Source organism: Panthera onca, chromosome A1 (assembly GCF_046562875.1).
Source record: "Panthera onca isolate mPanOnc1 chromosome A1, mPanOnc1 haplotype 2, whole genome shotgun sequence".
NCBI lineage: Eukaryota > Metazoa > Chordata > Mammalia > Carnivora > Felidae > Panthera > Panthera onca.
The window spans coordinates 43,921,521-43,934,928 of record NC_138339.1 but is presented as its reverse complement, the minus strand read 5'-3'; the positions used below and the strand labels follow the sequence as shown (position 1 = coordinate 43,934,928).

The following is a 13,408-nucleotide window of genomic DNA, read 5'->3' as shown; positions in this document are numbered from 1 at the left end:
AGATTTTACCCAGGTATTTTATCCAAATGTTTTTTTCCACTGACTTGTTTTTGTGGTAGCCTCTGATGTATGGCAAGCAATAAGGATTTTCTTTTTTAAAGTAGTGATACAAAAGTTGCCTATTAAGTTATTTTAAATTTAGGGGCACCTGGGCGGCTTAGTCAGTTAAGCATCTGACTTTGGCTCAGGTCAGGACCTCATGGTTCATGCGTTCGGGCCTCACATCAGGCTCTGTTCTGCCAGCTCAGAGCCTGGAGCTTGCTTCAGATTCTGTGTGTGTGTGTGTGTGTGTCTCTCTCTCTGCCCCTCCCCTGCTTGTACTCTGTCTCTCTCTGTCTCTCCCCAAAATGAATGAGCATTAAAAAAATTATTTTTAAGATATCTTAAATTAAAAAAACAAATCCGTTTAAAGGAAAATATGCACTCAATAATGGTATAAAATTGCGAAGGTGGTGGCTGGATATTGAAAAAACTGTAAAGGCAATGTGAGAATGTTTGACATTTAGAAAATCCAGGTGTGGTGGAAAGGGCATTCGATCAGGAGCATCAAGGTCTGGGTTCAGTCTCTCCCCACCCAACCTCCAAGCCCAACAAGGACCTTCCCACCATAGACTATGTGGGGAGCAGATAGGGTGGTTTTTAAAAGTCTCTCCTATGAAAGTCACCACCGAAATACAGAGTGGAGTGTTCTTTTCCTACAAAGCCTAAGTTTCTTTCTTCGCTTTCAAGACCTACAGCTTTGGTTTGTAGCTTAAGTTGTGACCCAAAGACTGAGTGATCATTGAAGTTGCCATTTATGGAGTAGCTACTAGGTGCCTTGTGTAAGGTATTTTATAAAATAGGTGTGTTCCCTATATACCATTTCATAACTAAATCCAGGATAGCATAGGATGTGGATTTTGTCCTGTCCACGTTTTGTGTGATAGCCTCTTTACTGATCTAGAAAGCCTACTTGGTATCTCTTGAACATGGGGTAAATTTCAGTTTGTCTTGTTTTTTGTTTCAGGGAACAGCGAGGGTTTCTTCAACATAAATGCCCTGCTAGGCATCATCACTCTGGCCCAGAAACTCGATCAGGCAAATCATGCCCGGTATAGCCTGACAGTCAAGGCAGAAGATCAAGGCTCCCCACAGTGGCATGACCTGGCTACAGTGATCATTAATGTTTACCCATCAGATAGCAGTGCCCCTATCTTTTCCAAAGCCGAGTACTTTGTCGAGATCCCTGAATCAATCCCTGTTGGTTCCCCAGTCCTCCTAGTGTCAGCTACAAGCTCCTCGGAAGTTACCTATGAGTTAAGAGAGGGAAACAAGGATGGTGTGTTCTCCATGAATTCATATTCTGGCCTCATTTCCACCCAGAAGAACTTGGACCATGAGAAAATTTCATCTTACCAGCTGAAAATCCGAGGCATCAATATGGCAGGAGCATTTACTGATGTCATGGCTCTTGTGTACATCATTGACGAAAATGACAATGCTCCCGTGTTCTTCAAGTCCGTGTTTGTGGGCCAAATTAGTGAAGTAGCTCCATTGTACAGCATGATCGTGGACGAAAACAACAACCCCCTTGTGATTCGTGCCTCTGACAGTGATGAAGAAGCTAATTCCTTATTGGTCTATGAAATTCTGGAGCCAGAGGCTTTGAAGTTTTTCAAAATTGATCCCAGCATGGGAACGCTGGTCATCATATCAGAGATGGATTATGAGAGCATGCCCTCTTTCCAATTCAGCGTCTACGTCCATGACCAAGGAAACCCCATCTTATTTGCACCCAGGCCTGTCCAGGTCACCATCAATGTCAAAGATGTAAATGACTCCCCTCCCAGGTTCTCAGATCAGGTATATGAAGTAGCAGTAGTGAAGCCTATCCATCGGGGTATGGAGCTCCTAATCGTGCAGGCCAACGATGATGACTCGGAAGTCACTTATGGCATCAAAACTGGCAATGCTGACGAAGCTGTTGCCATCCATCCCATCACAGGCCGTATATCTGTGTTGAACCCTGCTTTCCTGGGAGTCTCTCGGGAGCTCACCATCAGGGCTTCTGATGGCCTATATCAAGATACTGCACTGGTAAAAATTTCTTTGGCACAGGCTCTTAACACAAGCTTGCAGTTTGATCAGGTCGTCTATAAGGCAACAGTGAAGGAGAATTTACAGGATAGAAAGGCACTGGTGATTCTTGGTGCCCAGGGCAATCATTTGAATGACACGCTTTCCTACTTCCTACTGAATGGCACAGATATGTTTCGGATGGTCAGGTCAGCAGGTGTGTTGCAGACAAGAGGTGTGGCATTTGACCGAGAACAGCAGGACACTTATGCGGTAGCGGTGGAATTGAGGGACAACAGGACCCCTCAGCGGGTGGCTCAGGCTCTGGTCAGGGTCTCTGTTGAGGATGTCAATGACAATCACCCTGAATTTAAGCATGCACCTTATTACACAGTTATCCAAGATGGCACAGAACCAGGGGATGTTCTCTGTCAGGTATCTGCCACTGATCAGGACTTGGGGGTAAATGGTGCTGTCACATATGCATTTGCAGAAGATTATGCATATTTTCGAATTGACCCCTATCTTGGGGACATATCACTGAAGAAACCCTTTGATTATCAAGCTTTAAATAAGTATCACCTCAAAGTCATTGCTCGGGATGGAGGCACCCCAACCCTCCAGACTGAGGAAGAGGTACTTGTCACCGTGAGAAATAAATCCAACCCGCTGTTTCAGACTCCTTACTACAAAGTGAGAGTGCCTGAAAATATCACACTCTATACCCCAATTCTCCACACCCAGGCCCGAAGTCCAGAGGGACTCCGACTCATCTACAACATCGTGGAGGAAGAGCCCTTGATGCTGTTCACCACTGACTTCAAGACTGGTGTTCTAACAGTAACAGGCCCTTTGGACTATGAGTCTAAGACCAAACACGTGTTCACAGTTAGAGCCACAGACACAGCTCTGGGGTCATTTTCTGAAGCCACAGTGGAAGTCCTGGTGGAGGACGTCAATGATAACCCTCCCACTTTCTCTCAATTGGTCTACACGACTTCAGTATCAGAAGGCTTGCCTGCCCAGACCCCTGTGATCCAGCTGTTGGCTTCTGACCAGGATTCAGGGCAGAACCGTGATGTCTCCTATCAGATTGTAGAGGATGGCTCAGATATTTCCAAATTCTTCCAGATCAATGGGAGCACAGGGGAGATGTCCACCGTTCAAGAGTTGGATTATGAAACTCAACAACACTTTCATGTGAAGGTCAGGGCCATGGATAGAGGAGATCCCCCACTCACTGGTGAAACCCTTGTGGTGGTTAATGTATCGGACATCAATGATAACCCCCCAGAGTTCAGGCAACCTCAGTACGAAGCCAATGTCAGTGAGCTGGCAACATGTGGACACCTGGTTCTTAAAGTGCAAGCTCTTGACCCTGACAGCAGGGATACCTCCCGCCTGGAGTACCTGATTCTTTCTGGCAATCAGGACAGGCACTTCTCCATCAACAGCTCATCAGGAATAATTTCTATGTTCAACCTTTGCAAAAAGCACCTGGACTCTTCTTACAATTTGAGGGTAGGTGCTTCTGATGGGGTCTTCCGAGCAACTGTGCCTGTGTATATCAACACTACAAATGCCAACAAGTACAGCCCAGAGTTCCAGCAGCATGTTTATGAGGCAGAATTGGCAGAAAATGCAAAGGTGGGAACCAAGGTGATTGAGTTGCTAGCCATAGACAAAGATAGTGGTCCCTACGGCACTGTAGATTATACCATCATCAATAAACTAGCAGGTGAGAAGTTCTCCATAAACCCCAATGGCCAGATCACCACTCTGCAGAAACTGGATCGGGAAAATTCAACAGAAAGAGTTATTGCTATTAAAGTCATGGCTCAGGATGGAGGAGGAAGAGTGGCCTTCTGCACCGTGAAGATCATCCTCACGGATGAAAATGACAACCCTCCACAATTTAAAGCATCTGAGTACACAGTGTCCATTCAATCCAATGTCAGTAAAGACTCCCCAGTTATCCAGGTGTTGGCCTATGATGCAGATGAAGGTCGGAATGCAGATGTCACCTACTCAGTGGACTCAGTGGAGGACTTGGATGAAGAGGTCATTGAAGTCAACCCAACTACTGGTGTTGTCAAGGTGAAAGAGAGCCTGGTGGGATTGGAAAACCGAGCCTTTGACTTAAAAATCAAAGCCCAGGACGGGGGGCCTCCTCACTGGAACTCTCTGGTGCTGTTACGACTTCAGGTGGTTCCTAATGAAGTATCCTTGCCCAAATTTTCTGAACCTTTGTATACTTTCTCTGCATCTGAAGATCTTCCAGAAGGGTCTGAAATTGGTTCTGTTAAAGCAGTGGCAGCTCAAGATCCAGTCATCTATAGTCTAGTGCAGGGCACCACACCAGAGAGCAACAAGGATGGTGTCTTCTCCTTGGACCGAAACACAGGAGTTCTAAAGGTGAGAAAGGCCATGGACTATGAGTCCACCAAATGGTACCAGATTGATTTGATGGCACATTGTCCCCATAATGACACTCCCTTGGTCTCCTTGGTCTCTGTCAATATCCAAGTGAAGGATGTCAATGACAATAGGCCTATCTTTGAGGCTGATCCCTATAAGGCTGTCCTCACTGAGAATATGCCAGTGGGGACCTCAGTCATTCAGGTGACTGCCAATGACCAGGACACTGGGAATGATGGCCAGGTGAGCTACAGGCTGCCAGTGGATCCTGGTAGCAATATCCATGAGCTCTTTGCCATTGACAGTGAGACTGGCTGGATCACCACACTCCAGGAGCTTGACTGTGAGACACGCCAGACCTACCGCTTTTATGTGGTGGCCCATGACCATGGAAGGACCATCCAGCTCTCCTCTCAGGTCCTGGTTGAAGTCTCCATTACAGATGAGAATGACAATGCTCCCCGATTTGCTTCTGAAGACTATAGAGGATCTGTGGTTGAGAACAGTGAACCTGGTGAACTCGTGGCCACTCTTAAAACCTTGGATGCTGATGTCTCTGAGCAGAACAGACAGGTTACCTGCTACATTACAGGTAAGAATACTTGTCTTGGAACGGCGGCACTGGGGTACATTGAAAAAAGTCTAGTAGGAGGTGCCCTAAGACACGGGTTTAAGTCCTGGCTCTGTGGCTTATTAGATTCCATTTATAGACTTGGCATGCCTATTCTCGTTCACTTCACAAGGATGCTGGTAAGATCTAATTTGAGAAGCTCAGACAGCCCCCTGTAAATTGGAAAGTGTTTTGCAGAGAAGATCTCTTATTACTTTAGGTGAAGTAGAAAGAATAGAAGGGAGATACTTGTAACTGTTCTCAGCTTCTAGAGGATGGAGAAGGCATCAGTAGTCTTATGATCCCTGAAAACGCTGTCAGATGACTGTCCTTGTGGAGTGTATTCTGCCTAGAGCAAGTTGTGGATACCAGAAAGACTGCTTAAGTCAATCATAGGACCTAAGTGTTGGAGTGAAAACACTGATAGATATGATTCCAGCTCAGTCCCCTCATTTCACACACAGGAAAACCAAAGCCCAGATAGGGGCAGAAACTCAACCAAGGTCACACTCCAAGCCTGAGTCATATCTGGCATTAAAACCACACTCTACGAGCTGCTTTCCCTAGCAATAGATACCTACTGCAGACTTAAATTACCCCAATCCCTGTCCAGTGGCTGAACCAGCTAGCCAGTGCCCAAAAAGGAGCTTTTGTTTTGAATTTTTTAATGTTTATTTATTTTTTAGAGAAAGAGAGAGACAGAGCTGAGTGGGGGAGGGGAAGAGAGAGAGGAGACACAGAATCCGAAGCAGGCTCCAGGCTCTGAGCTATCAGCACAGAGCTGACACGGGGTTCAAACTCACGGATTGTGAGATCATGACCTGAGCTGAAGTCAGATGCTTAACCGACTAAGCCACCCAGGTGCCCCAAAATGGTGTTTCTTTATTTCTTGTATAGAATTGAAATTTACTTCCCTTTAACTTCCCCACAATGCCTTCCAAAGCACAAGAAATAGGAAATTTGCCCCTCAGCCACATATTTTAGAGTGGTGCTTCTCACGGTGATAATTCCATTTCATAGGAGGCCTTTGAAGCCAGAACCAAATAACTGACTCAATAGAAATATGGGCCCCTTATTCAGGGAGGAAAATTTTGTCTTTCCTAGAAATCCTGGAAAAAGTGTCACATGGGCAGCCACCTATGGCACAAAGCCTGGTTTATTCCTTTTCCTCAGCTCCTGGAAGCTCTGTTCCATCTTTTTAGAGGGAGACCCCCTGGGCCAGTTTGGCATCAGCCAAGTTGGAGATGAGTGGAGGATTTTTTCGAGGAAGACCCTGGACCGTGAGCACACAGCCAAGTACTTGCTCAGAATCACAGCTTCCGACGGCAAGTTCCAGGCTTCGGTCCTCGTGGAGATCTTTGTTCTGGACATCAATGATAACAGCCCACAGTGCTCACAGGTAAGGGCCGGGTAAGGGTGAGGTGGCAGTGGAGGCAGAAGAGGAAGGAGAAGGACTCGGGGGACTATCTCTGAGGCTGGCATCACTGACCAGCTCTTGCTTCTCCCCAGCTGGCCTCAGACTAGTGCCCTAGGCAGGGTTCATTCTAGGCAATTCCTTCCTTCGACTGCTGCCATAGGAATGTCACCAAGTTCTTTAGAACCCCTGGTCCATACCTTTCCCCCTATACTCCCTACAAAGGTCTACTTCCCTGCAAAATACATCCAGAAGTAAAGTAACTTCTTTATTCTCCAAGCACAATCTGCTGTGCCCAGGGGGGAAACCCCTCTTCCACTCAGCTTGTTAGCTTGGCTCATTACATCCAAAGAGACCTGCCCCCAGAGACACCCCGCACTGCTTTCATGCCCATATATACATATCCCCACACCTACATGGATAATACAGACCTTAGATGCCCTCCTCGAGGTTGTAAGTATACACAAACATGCAAGCAGGGCAGTTGCATTTTTGCTGAGGACTTCACTTAATTAAACCCTAAATTACTCTTGAAAACAAACGTTGAATCGTGGTGGTGGTGGTGGTGTGTGTGTATGTGCACGTGTGTGTATGTTGGGAAGAGAACTGTGTTCTTAGAGGACCTAAGCGAGTAATCATTGCCACGTAGCTTTGTGTTGAAACATATTTTTTACATTTCTTTATTTTTGGGAGACAGAAAGAGACAAAGCACAAGAGGGGGAGGGGCAGAGAGAGAGAAGGAGACACAGAATCTGAAGCAGGCTCCCGGCTCTGAGCTGTCAGCACAGAGCCCGACGCGGGGCTCGAACCCACGGACTGTGAGATCATGACCTGAGCCGGAGTCGGACGCTCAACCGACTGAGCCACCCAAGTGCCCCTAAACATATTTTTTAAAATACAGTAAATAATTCTTAACTTTGGTGATTTGCATTGCCTCAAAGTTTTCAGATAGAATTAAACTATTAACATTTTACTGTTATAACGTTTCAAGTTACAGTAATTCAAATTTACATAAAATCCAGCCATTCAGTATATACACATAAATACAAACTTACACATACTCACTCATGTACACACACACAAAGGATCGTCTACAACTCTACGTATACATGCAAATACCCATACTTATATGCACACAGATACATAAGCATATACCTGCATACACACAACATTCATCCATCTGTATACCCATCCAGACATGGAAATACACATATATAACTCACACAAACATACTTACATGTGCATTGCATATATATATGCACTTCACTTATTTGCACACATTGATGCAACACATACCTTATAACACAAAAAATACATATATCCCATCACCTTTTCTTCCTCTGTCTTCTACACACCAACTACAGAAAATCATAGTAGAAAAAGACAACCTATATTATCAGGTTGGAAATGGAAATGGAAATGGAAAATGCCTTTGTGGGATCCAAGATGACCACCTTTTGGGTCTCAGAAGGGCAGCCTTTCTTGGGGAGGATGGTGGCCATACTTTCTTCCTCTTTCCCCTTAACTATCCTTGCAACCAGCCTGCATCCTCCCCATGCTGGGAGAGGCCAGGACCAAGCTCGCCCTGGCCTTCCCAGAGGTGGTCAACTGCATCACTAGAGTCAGAGAAAAGAGGTCTGGGTGGCCATCTCTATACAGCCCACTCAGGCCCAAAGCCTCCACCCAGAGCAGGGTCTCACGCTCACCCACACACTGCAGTGGGGGAAACCAGTTTGCCTGGAACCTGTGCCCAGAGCCAGCAGGTAGAGGAACATTGGGCTTCTGGAGAGCTCCAGCCTCTCCCCTGTGCCATATCCCCTGCTATGAAGGTACCTGCAGTGAAGGGAGGATGGGGGCAGGCCCTGGGGGCTCTCAGGGTCCAGACCTGACTCAAACAGCCAAGGGTCTGTCTTGGGGTGTAGGCAGGTGAGCCTGACAGCATGGCCTCACCACAGAGACCAGGATGCCTGGCCTGGAGGGAGTGGCTTGACCTGACACCTTCCAGAATGCCTCACATCAGGCTCATCTCACCAACCTCCTCCAGAAGCCTCAAAGGACCCGTGTGGAGTAGGTGGAAGCAAGTCCTTCTAGCTCTGAGTGTGGGCTTTTGATGGTGGATCTTCTCTCTCGTTCCCCATTCATGCTCTTTCTTTTCTGACTAGTCCTCTTGCCATCCTGCTCCTTGTTTGCAATCTCCGTTTTCCTTGCAGTTTCACCTTATTCTGTTTTAACCACGCCCTGCTTCCCTCTCTTCCCCTCTCCCCATCTTGCTCTCTGACCTCTCTCTCTCTCTGCTTCTCTCTCCCTCTCTGTCATTCTGCCTCTCTCTCAGTCAGGTGTATCTCCCACAATCTTCCTCTTTGTGTTCCATCTCCAGCTTCTCTATACTGGCAAAGTCAGTGAAGATATATCTCCAGGACACTTCATTTTGAAAGTCTCTGCAACAGACTTGGACTCCGAAACCAACGCTCAGATCACATATTCTCTGCATGGTCCTGGAGCAGATGAATTTAAGCTGGATCCTCACACAGGTGGGTTTCCTGAGCTGCGGGATCCAGCCAAGAACTTACTTAGTGAATACCAGTGACAAGTGCCATGCTAGGCTCCTTGGAGAAGAAGCAAGAATTCACTTGTCCATCCATCCATTCGCTCAGCAAACATATTGGTACTATGTGCCAAGTATTGCACTAGATGGTGGGACATAATCAATAGACGGACGGGCTCTGGGTCTTATGGGAAAAGCAGTCATCAGATCAGTGGTTTGAACGTGCCGAGTTACGAAAAAACGCAAGATGCTAAGGGAAGGTTTGACGGGAGCAGGGAGAGAGCCCTGGGGGCAGAGTTAAGGGAGTAGTAGGGATGGACACTCAAGGAGAATTTAGACAAGGACCTTGTTTTAGGAGAGAGCACATTCATCTGAGGTCCTGATGCAAGGCCAGAAACTAGTGCACAGAGGGGAGGAGATAGGCCAAGGGTAGGGGTGGGGGGGGGGGCACAAACTCCACCTTTAGAGCCATCAGAGGATTTAGGCAGGTGAGCTTCATGGTCAAGGACATGATCTCAAGACGTGTATGTTGCAGACCTCAAAATATTATTGTAGAAAATCCCAAGAGAGAAAGTCTATAGAAGTCTAGCCCAGGTCAGGCACGTAGTACGAGTTCAGTGGATGCAGTTGACATTGTCATTATTATTAGAGGACAAAGCCCAGAGCTAGAAGCAGAGAGCCCTGCAGGGTAGACCACCAATGCCTGGGAGAGGATGGGCTGTGAGAGTCTGATGGAGAAGACAGGATGGGGTCTGCTTCCTTTGGAAAAACAGCCGCACAGTGGGATCCCCATCCAGCTGCGATGGGGGAAGGTGTGGGCATGGGCAGCACAGAAGGCCCAGGCCACAGACGGCCAGCTGCTGACACTTGGCTTGAAACCAAGAGCTCAAAGGATGGCTTGGAGATTCCTGAGCAGGGAGGTGGCAGGTGAGAGTGGTGTCCCAGGAAGCTGTCTGGATAAATAGGAGACAACCTTGTCCTTTCTCATTCCAGCATGGGCGTGCTGAGTCACCCCAGGCAGGTTACCTAATCTCTCTCTGGGGCTGTTTGTTCAGCTGCAGGATGATTGGTGGGGTCTTAAAAAAACGGGGTGTTTTTTTCTAAATATGGAAATAATACATGCTCATTGTACAAAAATCCAAACACCGTGGGCGTGTATTATGCAGAAACTGGAAAGTCTGTATAATAATCAACCCCCCCCCAAAGAGAAGCACTCTAGAATACTATTTTGTGACTTGCTTTTTTTCACATAGCAACATCTTGGAGGTATTAACAAGGCATTACATAAAACTCTATCATAATTCCTTTTGGGTCGCACAGTATTTTACTGTATGGCTAATTCATAATATATCTAACCAGTCCCTTTTTGAAAGACATACAGGATATTTTCAGTATGTTGCTATTATAAACAGTGCTACAGAGAATATCTTTATACATACATTTTTATCCTTGGGTTGATTATTCCATAGGATATATTCTTAGATGTGAAATAGTGGGCCAAAGGATACTTTTTTTTTAATGTTTATTTTATTTTTGAGAGACAGAAACAGCACGAGCAGGGAAAGGGGCAGAGAGAGGGGGAGACACAGAATCTGAAGCAGGCTCCAGGCTCTGAGCTGTCAGCACCGAGGGGGCTTGAACTCACCATCTGTGAGATCTGTGAGATCATGACCTGAGCCGAAGTCGGACGCTTTACTGGCTGAGCCACCCAGGCGCGCCAAAGGATAAACACATTTTATGTGTTGTTAGAAATTGTCTAGTCGCCCTTTAAAAATGTTGTGCCTCTTTGTAGCTCATTGGTGAGAATCTGAAATTGGTGATGTGTTTGGGAGAATTAGGGAAGCAGGCAGGTGTGGGGCTGAGCTTCTTTCCTAACTGTATATACTCCCTTTTCTGACCCCTTTTTGTCACAGAGTGACAAAACTCTATGTCCCTGTGGTTGCCTTGCGTAGATACCTAGAAGGCATGTGCTGGAGGCATGTCCCCCAGAGAAAGCTCACTGGCTGTCGTTTCTCTGGCCAGGGGAGCTGACCACCCTTACAGCCCTAGACCGAGAGAAGAAGGATACGTACAGCCTTGTTGCCAAGGCGACGGATGGAGGCGGCCAGTCGTGTCAGGCAGATGTGACCCTCTACGTGGAGGATGTGAATGACAATGCCCCCCGTTTCTTCCCCAGCCACTGTGCTGTGGCTGTCTTCGACAACACCACGGTGAAGACCCCCGTGGCTGTGGTATTGGCCCGGGATCCCGACCAAGGTGAGGAGGAGAATGATTGGAGGCTCTTTGCTCATGGGGTCACCTGGGATGGGATGAGGGTTTGGCTCTCTGTGTGTTGCTCTGGGGCCTAGCAAGGACTCTGCCTCCTTGCTGAGTCTGCGAACACTTACAAGAGGAAAATGTCCACAACACCGCAAACCTAAGTGCTATGTGACAAAAGATTTGGGCAATGTTTTGAGGCCAGTACAGGGCATTTCAGCCTCATTGTTTGTCACTGGCACTTAGACCTGAGCCCTTTCAATGCTGCCATTTAACCTCAAGGACACTTTAAATACAAACATCTAATCTGAAATATACGAATCGGAATTATTCAACTCCAACGAATTTGCCACAAGAAAGGAATTTGGGGCACAAACTCTATTAAGCCTATTAAATTCTTTGATCAATTTTCTATATGATAAAGTGAAATCATTTTCAATATTTTACATCTTAACTTTAATGACATTATTTGCATTAAGGTTAATTCTTTTTTTTTTAATTTACAAGGCAAGTTTGATTCATGCATGAGTATTTGTTCCATATTGTACCAATTATAACTTCTGCCATCATAAAGTAGTGTGTGTGTGTGTGTGTGTGTATGTATATATGTATATATACATATATATATATATGTATACACACAGTGCATATGCCCAATTTTCTTAAGTTTTAGACAGGCATTGAAGGAGATGGAAGATTTTAAGGGGATCTAGGAGTTCAAGAGAGGGCAAATAGAGCAAAGTCATCTAATGGCTACCAGGCCCAAACAGTGCTCAATTACCTAGTACTTGGACACTTCCTGGGACAGGAAGCTCCCTACTTCCTAGGCAACTACTCGCCTGACTTTCAAGGTACCTCCCTACTTCCTAGCAGCTACCTACTGACCTTCCATGGTACCTCAGATAATTATCAAGTGCTACCTATTTTGAGTTGACACCTGTCGTTCCTGGTCCTGCCTTCTGTAGCCACACAGATCTAGACCCTCGCCCACGACAGCCTTTCTGAGGCCGGGAGGTGGTGATTACCTGCTCCAGCCCCAAGCTTTCCTTCCTGGATGAAGGAGACCTAGTTCCTTCAATTACATGCTTCCGATCATGCCTTCTTTCTAGGACACATCCCGTGGCGTTATACCAGTTTACCATTAACCCTTCAAAACTGTTATTATTCTAATCCAAATATTCCACCCAGATATTCCAAATGTGGCCTGACCAGAAGCTCCCTCTCTCTAGAAAAATGTATATATGGGGGAGTTCCATGGCACGCACATTTAATTTGTGTAAATCCAACTATTCTAATAGGCAGTTTCTGCCGTCATTCAACCGAAAGGGTGTGTGTCCCCATATGTGTGTGAGATATGAGACCCTCAGGCTCAGGGATGCACTCCTCCCATTGGGTGAGGATCTTGTAGCTGAGCCTTCGCTCTTCTTCCTGCACGTCAGCCCCTACACAAGCCGACTGCTTCAGCTAGTACACAACCAAAGAAAATAACAGAATCGGAGCCAAAGCTGGAGAAACACTGTGTGTTTTGATTTACTAAGAACTTTCCATACCCATGGAGATGTGTGTCTCCTTAGTGTTTTATTCAGACATAATTATAGACACCTAGGAAGCTGCAAAAATAGTACTGGGAGGTCCCTGCACGGTTCCCCCAGCTTCCCCCAGTGGTGGCATTTTAGCTGTAGCAGGAAATTGGGACTGGGACATTACTGGTAACTGGACTTTACTCCTTATTCAGATTTTACCAGTTTCTATATGCACTCATTTGAATGTGTGCATGTGAGCACACGTTTTTGTGTGTATGGTTCTATTCCATATCATTCCACATACAGTTTCATGTAACCACCACCATAACCAAGATACGGAATTGTTCTATCACAACCGAGCAACTCAACATAGATGGTTTTGACCCTGTACAATTTTCACTTTATGAGCTGATGTTAGACTCTAACCCCGCATAAACATTTACAGATAATTTCATGGGTTTGCAGATGTCCTACCCTCCAGAACCTTTCTATGAGGACTTGAAGCCCCTGGTGAAGAATCCCCTACAGAGAAGTTCTCACTCTTTTTTTTTTTTTTTAATGTTTCTATTTATTTTTGAGAGAGAGAC

At 46.1% G+C, this 13,408-nt stretch overlaps 2 protein-coding genes across 2 annotated transcripts in view; one reads left to right on the top strand and one right to left on the bottom strand.

Moving 5' to 3' along the window:
- SLC36A1 (solute carrier family 36 member 1) overlaps positions 1–13,408 on the bottom strand; it is a 182,333-nt gene that overhangs the window by 66,028 nt on the left and 102,897 nt on the right. The window lies entirely within an intron of this gene.
- FAT2 (FAT atypical cadherin 2) overlaps positions 1–13,408 on the top strand; it is a 62,619-nt gene that overhangs the window by 21,736 nt on the left and 27,475 nt on the right. Inside the window, exons 9-12 of the mRNA XM_078446063.2 lie at positions 1,007–5,065; positions 6,286–6,482; positions 8,875–9,028; positions 11,065–11,298. Coding sequence (XP_078302189.2) covers positions 1,007–5,065; positions 6,286–6,482; positions 8,875–9,028; positions 11,065–11,298 — 4,644 coding nt within the window. The remainder of the gene's footprint in view (positions 1–1,006; positions 5,066–6,285; positions 6,483–8,874; positions 9,029–11,064; positions 11,299–13,408) is intronic.